General features: G+C 35.2%; 3 protein-coding genes across 3 annotated transcripts; 2 read left to right on the top strand and 1 right to left on the bottom strand.

Moving 5' to 3' along the window:
- Positions 1–66: 66 nt before the first annotated feature.
- Positions 67–1,276, top strand: LOC116773857 (protein C19orf12 homolog). The gene is made up of 3 exons (XM_032666388.2): positions 67–239; positions 384–542; positions 803–1,276. Exons 1-3 carry the CDS (start codon positions 161–163, stop codon positions 1,024–1,026), a joined length of 462 nt encoding a protein of 153 aa, XP_032522279.2. The 5' UTR covers positions 67–160; the 3' UTR covers positions 1,027–1,276.
- Positions 1,277–2,559: 1,283 nt separating this feature from the next.
- On the bottom strand, positions 2,560–12,106 carry LOC116773890 (uncharacterized). The gene is made up of 8 exons (XM_032666451.2): positions 11,763–12,106; positions 9,794–9,980; positions 9,180–9,284; positions 5,418–5,552; positions 4,163–4,291; positions 3,704–3,872; positions 3,185–3,327; positions 2,560–2,962 (listed from the first exon to the last, which is right to left on the bottom strand). The coding sequence occupies exons 1-8, from the start codon at positions 11,909–11,911 to the stop codon at positions 2,870–2,872; spliced, it is 1,110 nt and encodes a 369-aa protein (XP_032522342.2). The 5' UTR covers positions 11,912–12,106; the 3' UTR covers positions 2,560–2,869.
- A 430-nt stretch (positions 12,107–12,536) lies between these two features.
- Positions 12,537–15,803, top strand: LOC116774034 (chromatin target of PRMT1 protein). The gene is made up of 5 exons (XM_032666640.2): positions 12,537–12,938; positions 13,194–13,345; positions 13,691–13,786; positions 14,112–14,236; positions 14,457–15,803. Exons 1-5 carry the CDS (start codon positions 12,741–12,743, stop codon positions 14,585–14,587), a joined length of 702 nt encoding a protein of 233 aa, XP_032522531.2. The 5' UTR covers positions 12,537–12,740; the 3' UTR covers positions 14,588–15,803.

Genomic DNA, 15,803 nt, shown 5'->3' with positions numbered 1-15,803 from the left:
AGCATTGAAATATTAAAAATTTTGTTACTGACAACACTGTTCACTTTTTATTTAGGTACTTATTTGATGTTTTGACTTATGTATTTTTATGACAATCGTACGCCGTAGTCCGTAGACTAATTACAAACATTGAAATACAATTTATAAGACCCAAGTAAAAATGTCCTCAGCAGTCCAATCATATGGGGGAGATGTTAATTTTGATAGAAGACTAATAGAACGAATAATATTAGATTTAGGTAAGATTACCTTATATCCAACAAAATAATCTTGTTGATTATTACGAAATATGTTTGCTGGTCAGTACATGTCTAAAAAATGCAATTTGCCTGCTGTTTCGTATTGTTTTAATTAGTTATGAATGTAACAATTTGATGTTATAGCGGAGACTTTTGAGATCAGGGTTGTGTTTGAACATCAGACAGCGATGCTAGCGGGAGCTTTCGCCCTAGCCGGAGGTCTGGTCGGAGGGTTCACAGGAGGGAAGATGGGAGCAGCAGTGGGAGCGGGCATCGGAGGAGCTGCGGGGCTCGGAGTCTCGAGTAAGTTAGAAATTATTAATTGAATGTACAGTTCTTCATAGTTTCATTTCTTCTTTATCTTATATTCTATAACAACAGCAATTGATACGAAACATCTCTTTTTATATTATAAGATCTACTACCTTTTTATCCTCTTTTATTCTATAAAGCTAATTCTAGAAGAAATTTGTTGTTACTTTTATAATCACTGAATAATTTAAATTAATAACTTTAAATAAATGATGTAGAGTAATTAAATTAAATGATTTCATTATTTTCAGAAGCCATATCTTTAGAAGATATCTGGAACAAAGTTAAAGATAAATTAGAGGAACTTTTTTACATTGTAGTGAACTTCTTACGACGCTTCGACTACACAGACTATGAAAGAGCTTACTACATATTAATGGCTTGCGCTACAAGCCGTAGGGAACTAGTAATGACTATTATTGAGTTTATTGCAGATAAATTGAAACGAGAAGTCCTCTCTAGCATTCAACCCTAAGAAATATAATCTACAAGCATGCTCCGTCCTAGGTAAAATTTGTGATCTCAACATAGGGTGCCTTACCAGAAACATTATGTAGTACTTGATAAATAAAATGTAAAAAATATTATATGTAAGTTTTACACCAAATTATTTGTCAATAATGTTTTTTTTTCATGATATTTGGTTTTTTTATTCTGACATCTGGTGTGCTAATTAAAACACGACGTATATTGTAAGATTATATAAAGTGTATATATTTATTTATTATCTGTGTTTTATTTACAATTCTCTCTTATATTTCTTGCATGGTCGAGGCGGCCTGGAGGTTAAAGGCCCGCCTCTCGTGCATGAGGACGCGGGTTCGATACCTGGCAAGTACCAATGTTATTTTTCCGAGTCATATGTACTTTCTAAGAGTATTTAGACACCACTGACGGACGGTGAAGGAAAACATCGTGAGGCAACCTGGACTTATAATTTGAAATTATAAGTTTGAAATCACCAACCCGTCTTGAGCGAGCGTGGTGATTAATGCTCTAACCTTCTCCATGTGAGAAGAGGCCTTTGTTCAGCAGTGGGCTCCGGTAAGCTGATGATGATGAGGATAAAAATAAAAAACAAATGTGTTTTAATTTCATTTATTCACCGTCGGCACACCGCTGTGAGATCTAAAAGGCGTCTCCTGTTCAACGTTTACTCTACACACGACTACTATGTAGTCTTCTAGGAATTATTGTCTCAAACAAACATCTATATCATTTTAATATATAATCACTAGCCATGATACTCTATAGGAATGTCTATTTGTTCATATCTTTGTCTACAGCTAATTCTTCCATTAAGTGTATTGAAGCTATAAGAAGAGGTGCCGCGTGAGAATAATAGCCGTTCTGAATAAGTACATTCGTAGTGCGTCTTGAGAATATTATTTCTTAATTATATATATATAAATATAACACAAACCAACACGTAGATAAATAACACAGTAAAGACATAAGACAAGTTTCAATATTAGTAGAGCCTAGCCGTGGTCTAGTACAAGCTCAAACATTCGCTGGCTCGACCGGGGAAGTACCACCCTCGCACAGATCGGCGTAAAGTAGCCTTTAATGGCTGCGTTTCATCCGATGAGTGAGAGAGAAGGTTGCCCTCTCTCTTCTCTCCCTCTCCAACAACAGTTACTACCTAACTGTTGTGGGAGAGGGTTAGAGTAGAGTTACTACCTAACATCAAGTGGGCCGTGTGCTCGTTGGCCGCCTCTAACATAAATAAACATAATAATACTATTTACGACACAATTTAAGCGAGTTCTAGTTGTAGTTCTAGGCGTAATTCTAGTTCTAGTTGTAGTTCTAGTTTCCTACTACATATAACTATAGTATTTGAGTTAGATCACTGGGACAAGTCGTCACTTAGTGAAAGTAATTATGAATACTATCCCTCGGTAATGCAGAATTTCTACGACCTTCAAACCTACACATTTTTTTCCCTTTCTATTTCTACATTTTACTTTAGATCCTAGACGGGGAGTCTGAGTCTGGGAGCACTGTCAGTTTCAGACTCCATCGCCTCGCAGTAAATATTAAAATTAAAATGAAATATATTAATTTTAGGAACTATGATTCAGTATATCTTGCAATCCGCGCGAGGATCGAAGATTTATATCCCGTAACTAGTGTCGTATGACCAAAATAAAAATAATGAAATACAGTTTGCACGGAAATAGTTGCTAACACCGGAGTTCGGTGTTTGAAAAAACAATCATAAAAATGTACATCCTAATGGCCGGTTGCTTCTCGGCGCTCAACGGCGACAGGAAATCATAAAATTACAAGTGCAAACTGTGCTTCTCGCTGATTCACTTCTCCTCCTCCAGAGCCGTCTTCAGTTCCATGGCCAGCTTGTAGCCGAGCTCCGGCCGGCGGTCGCGACCCTCCACCATCGCCAACACCTGCAGCATCACACACGGGGTTACCTCTGGGAACCGCAGGATGTGTATGAAACTATCCTGTGGTGTCTTTAAATAAGTTAGTGTTTTAGTGATTTCTACTTAATATAAGTGATTTTGTTTGATTTTTTAAAAATTCTACATTACGTCCGAATCAATCCAAGGCTTCGTCCTGATGGAGAGTTTTTTTTGTTTCCTCGGACACCAGGATGAGAGTCTACACACCTGATTAGAGTCTACTATGACGCCGTTGTTGGAGACGATGGTGTCCTTGGTTCGCTCGATGTCAGCGAGTTCCACGCCTCGCGACGCGTCGTCCACGAGCACCGAGCGGTAGCCAATGGCTAGAGCATCGGCTATAGTTGCCCCTGCACAGATGTATCTTTATGAATTTAGAGACGCCACCTAAGCTGTATAAAACATATCTTTTCATTCTTTGGCTGTAGTAGTTACGGCCGATATTACGTCATTTGAATGACGGAGCTATGGTCCAAAAACAGAAAACCGCTTCCCTATGGATAAGGTTGTTTATCACTGGCGCATACTTTCGTATTAGGGATTTTTCCTTGTAGTCAAATACTATATATTCTTCCGTATTCCTGCAGGATCTTGGAATGAATGGGCGAGAATATATATCTATAGCATTGCGATCTGTTTGTTCATTTGTCTTATTGTGAGGGAGTATATGGAGTAAAACCTTTTGATCAGGATGACGCTTCATACAGCAGCTGTTGTAATACTAACCAACGCACACATCATAAGCCAGGCCGCAGATGTAAATGTCGGTGATGTTCCTCTCCCTGAGTTGAGTGCTGAGGCTTGTCTTTGTCAACTTCTTGTTGTCCCAAAACACCGAGTACGAGTCCACCTCAGGGTTGGTACCCTTGTATACCATCACGGCTCCTTCTACAACCTATAGGATAATCATCTAAATTCTGCATATTTTTTTGAAATGAACCCTCGTTTCTTCATAAGTCTCCTGAACTTTTCTTATCAGATCGATTAAAATTTATTCTACTGAACTAAATCGTCAATATTATTAATATAATAACCAAACCAGTTTCAAAGAAGCCCAAGGAGTTTTATTTGTTTCGATAATGTTCAAACCATAAATTTTATTATTAATTTAATTTCTTTATGTATGTTTTTTTTAACACGAAAAGGGAGGTCCCTAATCCCGTTGCTGCCCTTCTTTTTCCCTACCTTCAGATCCTTATGCAACTCCGCACCCCAAGTATCCTGGACACAATGCCGTGGCCACAACCTCTGTTTCATCGGTGGAGGGCCAGCGAACACCACCGTGTCGTAGGCCTGCGCTTTGTCTGCCGACACCTACCATATAGAAGACGGTTCATAACTCAGTCTTCTCCAAACACCTTCAAGGTTAAATGAAACTAATATTGTTCGGATATACTACGCGTGCTTTATTTCTTATTAAAGCAACATACTCCCGACGTTGCGGTTACTTTACATGAACCGTGGTCACGGGCAGACCTTCAAGGTTAGATGTAAAGCAGTTGAGCTGGGTCGTCAGTGTGTATGAAATGGATTTTGGATATAATGTAACTGACCTGTGGACATTTCATCTATAGGGATAAAAAAGATATTTTAACTTTAAAGGACGGTAGGATGGGATTAAATTACATAAAATACAGTGCTGACGAATATATATACATATATATATATATACCTATTATTCGTCTATTGTATGAGGACATATTTTCTGACTGGTCCTTGCGATAATATGTCATAGTTAGTACTCTGCTGTTATAATTATGATACTCTGTGAACTCCGCGAGTCCAATAAGAAGGTTTCCTAAAGACGCAAGTGATCGATGCCGACGTCACTCGGTACCAACTTGTTACGTAATGCCCATGTTTTTTATCGTCTTCTTTTACCTGCGGCTTGTTTATCCGTGGTTGCAGCACGTTTACGTAATAAACATTATTTATATCGCATTATATAAATTACAATATGTATGTAGTTTCTTCTTTGTGTTTTTCCTAAGTTATATCTAATTATTAATTTGATTTTAAAGTTCTGGTTTAAGAATACGTTTACTATTTTTTCCGTGGCCCCAATGCGGCGTTATTCCCGGCACAAAATTAACCAAAGGTTTCATTAAAACTTTATTGTAATCTCATATATTAGAAAGTATTATATATAATATAATTCCCGTCACTGTTTTTTATTCAAGGCTATTGTTATTAGTAAGTTATAAATGTTATGTTTCAGTTTGTCCATGATGAAGTCAATAGCCTATCTGAATATTTTTCATTATAAATATGTTTTTAATACATAGCATAAAACAATAAAAAAATCATACAATCCTTCAAACATATCTCAACTCTACGAACAAGCTAGCTCTAACACTCACCATTATATAGAGCCTTAATATAATAGACATGAGTCCTGAAGTTAACTGGTCGATAGTCCTTGTAGTGTGACGGTACTCACCGGACTGGAGGGATGGAGCTCCCTCATGTGAACATTGTCGATGTACGATACGTGGTCCGGGGGGTGCCAGTCCAGGGAATAGAACACGCAGTCGAATGGAACAGTTGACAGCAACCAATTGATGGGCTCCACGACCTACAGCAGAGGAGCTTGAAAATATATCGAGCGGCCTTGATTTGTTAAAGTTAAACGATGAAAAGTCCCAGCGCGTGTATTGGTGAGCTACCTGCAGGGATTTCCCCGTTTTTTAAACTATCGCCTGTCCTGGTATACGATGCTTATAGTGTTTATTTGTGTTATTCTAAATGTGAAAATTCTCTAAAACTACCAATAAAATTAGAGCCAAAACATGGGCAAATAAAATATAAAATCTCGTCTTGTTAATACGCCGAAATATCATTGCTTAAAAGCAGTTTTAAACAGAGTATATTTTTCTTTTACGATATATAGACAGCAAACTGCTGACATGTCTTACATTAGGAAACTTCTAGTAGAAACAAATATATATTAAAGTATTACTGTAACCGCTCCCAGCAATGTACGGTTCATGAATCACAGAGCTGACAACAAACGAGCTCCGCGATACACTCAGTGATCACACAAAGTAATTCAGATACTGATGGAGCCTTTATAATAGGTTTATTGATACAAGCGACTTCCGGTTCAAGCAAAATCGGTTAAACAAATTACAATCAGCACTAAATACGTATGAAAAGACATAAGCAAGAGTATGCCGGGTTTTTTGTTCAATTTTTTATTTTTATTAGGCCCACGTTTCAGTTACTTCACAGCTCCCGTGCTCACTGGAGAACGAGACGGAAGTGTTTGTTAGAAAGTTTTATATTTTGTCATCTACCGCCAGTGATCTCTTAATTTTCAATCTCACAGCGATGGATGCATTTTAAGTCACTTTAACTTTGTCATCTAATATTTGAACCACAGTTAGGTTAGGATATACAATCATTAGTCAATCACCGCGGTTAGATTTGTCTCACTTTATCTGGTTGCATGATATCCGGTATACGGATTCGATTCTCGATTCTCTGTTGATAAATCGATTTAGCAAGGTGGGTTCTAATATTTCTCGTGGTTCACGCTATGGAAATACAAATAAATTTTGTTAGATTATCTTTAACAATAATTGCTTATCACTGATGTAACCTACTCCCAGTCTATTGATAACTTTAAGATAACTAGAAGTAAATTCACTTGTATTATAAAATATCGTTTCAATCAATACGGGATCCGTATAAATAGCAATTCTATAAAATTTACAATATTTAACATCCTATCTTATCGTTACTTGAACTCGTTTGACTTCACCTATAATTCATAATCCCTAGCAGAAGCGCAAGTAAAAGAGAAACATTCATTGATCGGTTCATAATTAACTGAGGACAGCAAAAAAAAACATAGAGCTTCACAACATACAAGTCAATATAAGTCATAGCTACTTATATTGATAAACACGTAAGATTTCATTGGATAAAATTACTATATCAAGATGCACTTCGGCTGTAATCAGAACTCCAATCAAGCAGGCCCTTCAGCGATAAACACTACATCGATAAACTAACTGGACTGTGCAATAATATGGAGCGATGTGAACATAATTGGTCAAGTCCTCATTGAAAAGCCAATTATCATTAGATTAGTTTCCAAGGACCATGTCTAATGACCGAATATTTGTTTGGTGCATTAAAACCAAACAAGCAGACCGCATTGCCCTAGTTTCTTAACCAATAGCACTTAATAACGAGTCCAAAGTCGATGGAGCACCAATTCTGTTACCGCATCCCCCGGTACCTGGCACCGCTGATAGCCTAATTGCTGTTTGCCACCTTTAGTGTGAATGCCATCAATCCGCCGCTAGCTGACAGACAGTTGTATTAGGGGAATTAATATGATCGTTCCTTATACGAGGGTTGCAATTTTAATGAATTGTTTTGTGACTGGCGTTTCTATTTCAAGGCTTTATTGTGTTTAAATTTTAATTGGTTTTGAATTTTTCTTGCATCTGTCTATACACGGCTGTTGTATTTTACCTTCATCGTTTTGGTAGACTCTGCTGGAAAGTACGACATCATAAATTTTCATTCTAATAAATATTTCTTTTACTTCATTAAAGTCTAAGGTAACTTCAGTGCGACATAAATACAGATGGTTTATCGCGACTTCGGCTGTTATATCTTGAGAATATATTATATAACTTGTATATAGTATGCAAAAAGTAAGTTACAAAATTATAATCTATGTTCTAATATTAACGGTCTTAAAACAGCCTTGACATTTACGAATTGTTGTGAAACAAACGTAAGATGGACTTTTCTGCCATAAAATATGCAGTAACATTCATATATACATTACAGCTCGAAGTACTGTCACTGTCACAGTAATTATTATAATATAAGCATCGTTTAAAATTGTCATGTACATAAGCTTGTCCTACTAGTGCATTAAGTAATATTGATTATTTGAAATACAAGAAAAACATAAAGTAATGTAAAAAGTCTACCAGAATTTCAAACTATCGTCCGTTACAAGTTTGACAGTTATTTAAAGAGGGAATTTAAATAACTGACAAACGACTCGCGACCCCGACTCGCGAATGTCAAATACAATGTGTTTTGACAAATGGGATTACATTTTTATTCATAAAAAAACCGTTCAATGACAATACTTTATTATTATTATTGTAAATTTACATTACCTTAATCATATTCGGCGACGTCTCCATTTAAGTTCGTAACAAAGAACCGGGTATATGGAATAACTTCATTTGAAGTTTTTTTACTACAATACATCGAGGTCATGGTTATCAACTTCATTATTTTGTAACGCAAACAATCGTTGTATTAACGGAACATATTAATTGTTTTCGTGTGAAATAAATTTTTTTTTTTTCACATACGTTCGGAATAATTCAAACATAGCTACAGTACGTTCACAAAAACCGATTAAAGTAATAAAAAGATTCCTATTCAGATCATCTACGTCATACAATCCATCGCACAGATAATTTCCCATTGATCAAACCGATGCGTAGTTACGCGGAATACGTGTACGTATGTGTTATTGATTTGTTAACCTATTTCAAATTAAACCTACTTGCAGCGCTTTTAATTTGTATGTTTTTTGTTGACTTTAATCCGTTATTTTTTTTTTCTTATTATGACATTTGTATTTTCGCGCCAAATATAACGGTGTACAAATGTATTTAATTATACTTTTTTTCGGATTTTTATATATGACATAAGTATTTCGAGGGTTTTGTTTTTTATCTAAAAATAAATTCGATGCGGGAAAGTTGTTCCGATTCCGCCATATAGACTCCGGTCACGAATATTTTCAATAATGCTGTATTGATAGTTTTGAGACGTTTACGAATATTTTTTTTATAATTTTCCGTCAAAGAACACACATATGAGTAAAAATATTTCAACTGGACATTTTCAGTTTTTTTTTAAGATTATATGTGTATGTTCTTTCTTTACTGCGATTGATTTAAATATATTGTCAATTATATAACATAATTCATTGAATTTTTTTTCATACACGTATTAAAATGACGTCCGGAGAACAAACACGTAATGACATGTCTGCAGTTTGTTCCAACTTGATAGGATCTGTACACTTGTTTTCCTACAGTGTTGATATTTTTAACTGTAGTTAAAGTTAGTGTCGTGAACACAGTTATGTCATTTGTCAAATTGTCAGTATATAATAATAGTCAGGCGATGGTTAACTCCTAATCTAACTCACCTCAGATCCGTCTTGTTGGGCGTTGCACTTGCTGATGTTGAGAGTACCGGAGATAAAATCATTTTGAACGTCGACTATGAGGAAGGCGCTCGTCGGACGCACTATCTGTTAGGTTGGACAGGATTGAGACCATTCTAAGATAAAATGGATGCTGGGATGAAAGATGATGAAGCTTTGAAACCATGTACAATATATAGCTCCCGTAATAAAACGTCAAATTATTCCTTCGTATGAATTCCAGGTCTGGATATAACAACTACCATGCGAAAAGAATATAATTCAAGGAAAATGCATTAAAATGCATGAGTATTTTCAGAGACAATTTTCCTCAATCATTGAAGTTTTTAAACAACCGACGAACGTTTGAAACGTCTAACTGTTATTATAGTTGGCGAATAAAAGGCCGGCATGTGATCAGTTAATATTGTTCAGAAAAATTATTCGGATCGATTTAAACTCAATACGAATGGTTTTGTTGATTAGCAACATGAAATTTTAGTCCTGAGTTTAACCTTGAAGACAATTACACATAATGATACATAAACATGAAGTAATCGATAAGCATATATGTAAATGGGTATGGCTTGTTAATTGATATCGTTTTTGCTACATACAACTTTAATCCAGTGGTTCCAGCAGAACGCGAACTCCTCGCGGTCGATGGCTCCGTCCCCGTTCCTGTCGAACACCTGGAACATGTGTCGGGTGCGCTCCTCGGACACCGGGTAGATGTGACCCTTGTCGTTACGGAACAGAGCCTTACAGATCAGCCGGAACTCTTCCAAGTTTAGCTGACCGTCCCTAGACAGAGAACGCGACGATTTTTTAATGATCGACTCAAACCAGCTCTAGATTAAGCAACGGGATCTCTAGGAGATTCTTTTCAACTAATTTCAGTTTGTTGCGATTTAAATATATACCTACTTAATAGAAATAGTAGATAGCTTTTTTAACGATCTTAACAAGGCTGATAAACAACCGATAAGAGACTTCAAAAAAGCTTGGATCTACGAGAATTATCTAATATCACGTTTGAATTGGCCTTTCCCAATTTATGATTTTAATAAAACCCTTTTGCCAAAGTTAGATGCATGCGTCATAAAGCTGTTAAAGTTGTGGCTCGGGCTCGCGCTGTCGGCTGATTCATTAACGTTATTCAGGGAGCGCAATAATTATGGGATGATTCTAAAAAGGCCGTCGGAGCTCTATAAACACCGAAGAGTTGCCAAGGGACGTATCCTGAGAAAATCCCCTGATGACGTCATGATGCCATGGAACGCTGAGAGGTTTCGTCTCATAAAGTCGACGTCACGTTAAAGCTCTGAGTTTCGTCACGCGAAGTATCATACATTGTGTATTGTTGTGTATATGTGTGTCCTCAAACACATTAAGCGCAGTATTACAGTAACGTAGCCTGTAGGTGGGGTTGGAGATGGTATCTATCAATATCAAGAGCTGTACCACCTAAATATAATAAGCTCGCTCCTGAGCTGTCTCTTAAGGAGGTTCTCGTCGTTATGAAAAGCGATTCTATATGCGATTATATTTTGTTCTTAACTTTTTTAAACCAACTTATTTGTTTTCAAGCAGTTTCCGTCGATCGTTTTCTGTTTGATAGTTTGATGTGATTCAATCACAACATCGTTTATTATTTCAGGATAGCTTTCTACATAAAGGTATAAATTAGTAGGAAAAAAAATCAACACATTAAATAATATTATATCGAGGAGTTACGCTTGTTTCGACGGGAGTTTGGAACTAAAATACGATTTATAATAAAAATGGGTTATTTGATTATTTATATATATATATATCTGTGTCTGTACGTATGGAATAAAAATATTAAAACAATTTATTTAACACACTTTCGAATGCTCCAACTACGATATTTTATTACGATACAAATATTTAATTGCGATTCTTATTTATGAAAATGTCTGTCTGTCTGTTTGAGTCGCGACAGCATTTTACCGAGTTTTGGACTCCATTTTTGTACATTTATTCAAATTTAATTCTACAAAACCAGAAGTATATATAAGTGAATCAAGGACATAAATTACGAAACATGTCCGTGCATGATTGAAGTTGCGAATTATTTCACAAACTTATAAACTACGATTGATGGTTTTACGAATGTTTAGAAGAAGAACATTTATTTCCTGTTAAAACTAATGTTGTCTTTTTTTAGTATTTCGTCAAAGCGACAACAATAAAATTATAAATTTAAAAAAGTTTAGGGAAGCTTATAGTAACTAATTGATTAACTATTATATTATAATAAGAAATTTGTTTTTATATTTGAAAATAATGAAAATTTGTAGCATTAATTATAGCAAAAAATATTAGCCAAATAAGAATTGCACGAAAAAATATCAATAAATAATACTGTTAAAAATTACTAGTTCAGAAAAAGTTGTCTTTTCAGTTTGCCTGTGGTCACTGGCTTTTCTGAATTCATAAACAAATGTTTATTAATATTAATTAATACTGTAATAAATATTTTGAATTAAATATGAATATTGAGATTTCTTGGACAACTTTAACGTAGTTCGCGTATAATGATATTAAGTTCGTCCCACTCACCCATCTTTATCAAATGTTTCGTAGCATGCATCCATATCGATCAAGCAAGAGTCTTCAACTGGGTATTCGTCAGCGACTTCCGACATCGTTGAGCGGAGCGGACTGAGCCTCCAGCTCGAGCCGCGCTCTCTTATAAAGCAATCCAACATTGTTGCGTGACCACTGAGTGTTTAAATAAACTGAAACTGAACCTTCGCGTAAAATACGTATAAAATGTAACAAAAACAAATCAGTGCACACTAAATTAAATTGACTATGGTCTATTTTATACATTTGATTGAAAAAATTTTAGTTTTAGTCAACTTTTCATTTAAAGAACTGTGAAATAAACCTTTTATATTTCATAACATTGGATCATATGAAGTTTACAAGACGTTAAGTGTTAAACTTCAGAGAGGTGTCATTTCGGTAACTCGTTCTGAAATTTAAAATAAAAATAATCTTTTGATTAATAATTTGAGCTTAAAATGTAATTAGTCTTATTCAATTTTTCAATCAACGATGTCTTCAATGGAGAACACTTATTTGGAAATCAGAAATTTCTTACAATATGTAAGAAGAAAAAAGTATATTTTTTAAATGATAATGATACTTTTTGTAATAATGGGTAATTTGGAATATTAAGAAGATATGTGTTTTTTTTAATAACCAACTGAAATAAAATATTCTCATGGTCTAAGAAATAAATGCTATTAAGAATAGAAACCGTAATTTAATATTGGTGTCTTTTAATGGTAACCATGTTGTTTGACAAGTGACATTATCAAAGTAATTTGAGTTTTGACAATAATAGCTTGCCGCTTGATCGCGGCGTTATTAAAATATCGTAGTTTAAGCAAATTCTGCTAAAAATATACAAGCATCAAATTCGATTGTAGTTTTCAAGTGACTGAATAGTATTTATTTAACAAATTTTTGGATAAGTATCTGGTTGCTTCCTTTTCTTTGAAACAAATTCGATATAAGTTTCTGGACAAGATGATTGAAAAATTGCACGGTTTGCAAGCTACGAATATTTCTCTAAATGACCGATTCACGTTACTGGCTACCACGGCACCCATCACCCGCATCGCGAGACCGCGGAGGCGGTCCTCGGGAATGTATTCCCTGAATCAAAACGCTAATCGCCTTCTGATTGAACAAATCGCACAACGTTTAGGACAACAGTCAAAGCGGGTAGGTATAGATTTGAAAGGTTAATAGATATAAAACTTAAGTACAATTAACTTACAAGTTCTTATCTGTTTATATCGCCTATGTTTATAAATTTAATGTAAATGTACAATTTTCTTCTTCACAGTAAAGTCAAATGTGAGATAAAATTTAATAATAAACGAACAACTTCGTTATCGTTCATTCGTTTATTTCTTGCTTCTCAATTAGGTTGTATGCCATCATTGTTAAATATAATATGAGTGTCTATATATGCAGTATGCTGTACAACAAAGACTAGGTTTGACTGGACTGCGTCGGTTTGGAAGTGAGAGTAATCTAGCTCGTCTGCCGAGATCCAATAGCATTAGCAATTTGAACCAAAACACCAAGAATAGATTGTCTTGGAGACAGTCGAATGGCAATATAAGGTAAGCTTATATGAGTTGTATAACAGAACAGACAAAATATATATAATGGCACTCTAATTATTTCTAAAAACATGTTAAAACATCTATATTGGAGTTGCATTACATTAGATTTATAATTTGTCTTGCTCGTTAAGTTTAATAATATCTATATTAAAAATATCTGACTTGAGTCAGAACAGTTTTAAGGGTATATTAACTGGTATTTGATATGCTAGAGGTTGCGGGTTCCAATCCTGTTGCGTTAATAAATTTTTCATTCTATTCACTAACTATAAGATCGTCCGTCTGTTTGTGGTTATTATTGCAACTAATTCATAATTTAAACTTAATGAATATTATTTTCAGTCGGTCATCATTCCGAAGCGCCTCCCCGAGTCCGTGGCGAGGCCGCGGTTTCCGTCGTCGTGGCGGAGGGATGGGACTCACGAGGGGAAGATTTAGGTACAGTAACCATTACGGTATCCCTACCACGAGTTCGCCGTGGCTACCTACATAAGAACAGCCTCCTGGTGTTCACACATTTATCTGTAAACTCTTCATATATATTGCATGTTTCAAACTAGTGTTAAGGGTACAGATGTCCTGTGAGTCTCAGGCTGTTATAGTTACTGGGATAAATTATTTGAAATACATTCAGACATATGAGATATGTCTTATTCTAGTTATCTGCTTGGTTTGATTATTTAAGCCTTTTATATATTTTAAACATTGCTAGGCACGGCAACATATTTCTACTCTCGTATTTCTAAACTGTTGGTTATCATAGAGGCCGCGGCGGTCGCCAGCAGCTAGTCGGTCGATTGCGCAACCAGCAGGGCAACCAGCAGGGCAGCCAAAGAGGGCGGGGCCGTGGCAGGGGGAGGGGCAGAGGAAGAGGCAGACCAGCCAATGGTAGGGTAGATTTTAAGTAATGTTACTACTATTGAGAGAATATCCTACTAGATCCTCCATGTTTTATGTTTTAAAATTATCTCAGATGTCTTTTTCATTCAAACAGATTATTTTGAATCATTAAGAACACTAATCATTATTAATCAAACATTATTTTTAAAAAATTCAACTTTTATATCAAATTGTTCTGACAATAATTTATTCGGTTGACCTGTTCCAGGTGCCCAAAACAAAAAACAGGTTCCGACAAAGGAGGAATTGGATCTTCAACTGGATCAGTACATGGCCAGCACTAAAACGGCTCTGGACAAAGAGTTGGACGAATATATGAAGACAGCCATGGAGGAATGATGTTGTTAGAATGGCATAACGGACAAAATGTGAAGTGCCCGGTTATATAGTATGGATACATTGACAGTTTGGAATAAGTTGATTCATTATGTGCTGTCACATTTTTGTTTCTCCAAGGAGTGCAGTGGATTTCAGTAGAATATAATAATTTGTGACCTCTGAGTTAATTAACTGTATCTTTTTTTCTAGATACATGTACACAGAGTGAGTTTTGTTCAGTGTTGCCCGCGACGTGAATATCGCTGTTGAGTTTAAATAGTCTGCCTGTTTCCTGTTCCTATTATTCTTATGAGGTTACTCGGTAACCAGTGAACACTTACTCTATCGTTTATAATTTACAAATGTTGTGTACTCATTTAAACTGACATACAATTGGGGTTTTTGTAATTATAATCAATATATATATATATAAACATATATATATATATAAATATAAATATATATGTATATCTATATATAAGCACATGTAATTAAATCATTTCATATTAACATTAATGCTCTATAACAAATGAGTCAGCCAGTTTCTACCCAAAAAGACCGATTCCGAATCTGGCTTCACTCGTATAATCAAAATCAAAGAGTTATTCGAGCTGAAATCTACTGCCGTCAAGACAATTGTAAATACATAGATGTTAGTGATTGAAGAGGTCCGTGTTTTAAATTAATATTTTTGTTATTTTTTGTTTGCTGGTGCGTTCTGTTCAGTCCAGATGAACAGTCTAGAATGCCCTTCACACATTCTCATTTGATTTTTGTTTATTGTATGTTAATTAAAATTTACTTTCACTCGTTGATTGAAATCTTCTTATATGACTTTGTTTTCTTCCAGTAACAATTAATCTGTAAAAGTCACTTCAGTTCCATCGAGGAATACATATATAAGGCACGGTTTTGACCATTTAAGTAAAATCTCACAGAAAATAAACAAGAAAGATAAACACAAGTGAATTATGTATTCTTAATGTGTTCATATAGGATTTTTATTTCAAATTTGTTAATAGAAAACATGTTTCTGTTTATTAAATTTATCTCGTTTCGTTGTCGTCACAGTTCCATCGGTTTTTGTATGTTAACATACATTACCTTTCATCAAATAAATCCATCCCCACATTCACAAGTGCCTCGGTAATAGTTGTGATAGGTGTAGATTTTTTTTCGATGTGTAAATAACTCGATTAAAGATTGTTGTTTGCTATTAAAATATCTCTTTTTGTAA

Source organism: Danaus plexippus, chromosome 20 (assembly GCF_018135715.1).
Source record: "Danaus plexippus chromosome 20, MEX_DaPlex, whole genome shotgun sequence".
Lineage (NCBI taxonomy): Eukaryota > Metazoa > Arthropoda > Insecta > Lepidoptera > Nymphalidae > Danaus > Danaus plexippus.
This window is presented reverse-complemented; position numbering and strand designations above follow the sequence as displayed.

Excerpts from the sequence above, each read along its gene's own strand:
- LOC116773857 (XM_032666388.2), top strand. The coding sequence starts at position 161 with ATGTCCTCAGCAGTCCAATCATATGGGGGAGATGTTAATTTTGATAGA. Across the intron at positions 240-383 it reads ACGAATAATATTAGATTTAG|CGGAGACTTTTGAGATCAGG; the intron begins GTAAGATTACCT and ends TTGATGTTATAG. Across the intron at positions 543-802 it reads TGCGGGGCTCGGAGTCTCGA|AAGCCATATCTTTAGAAGAT; the intron begins GTAAGTTAGAAA and ends CATTATTTTCAG.
- LOC116773890 (XM_032666451.2), bottom strand. The coding sequence starts at position 11,911 with ATGTTGGATTGCTTTATAAGAGAGCGCGGCTCGAGCTGGAGGCTCAGT. Across the intron at positions 4,292-5,417 it reads AGCTCCATCCCTCCAGTCCG|GTGTCGGCAGACAAAGCGCA; the intron begins GTGAGTACCGTC and ends TCTATATGGTAG. Across the intron at positions 2,963-3,184 it reads TCATAGTAGACTCTAATCAG|GTGTTGGCGATGGTGGAGGG; the intron begins GTGTGTAGACTC and ends GTGATGCTGCAG.
- LOC116774034 (XM_032666640.2), top strand. The coding sequence starts at position 12,741 with ATGATTGAAAAATTGCACGGTTTGCAAGCTACGAATATTTCTCTAAAT. Across the intron at positions 13,787-14,111 it reads CTCACGAGGGGAAGATTTAG|AGGCCGCGGCGGTCGCCAGC; the intron begins GTACAGTAACCA and ends TGGTTATCATAG. Across the intron at positions 14,237-14,456 it reads AAGAGGCAGACCAGCCAATG|GTGCCCAAAACAAAAAACAG; the intron begins GTAGGGTAGATT and ends GACCTGTTCCAG.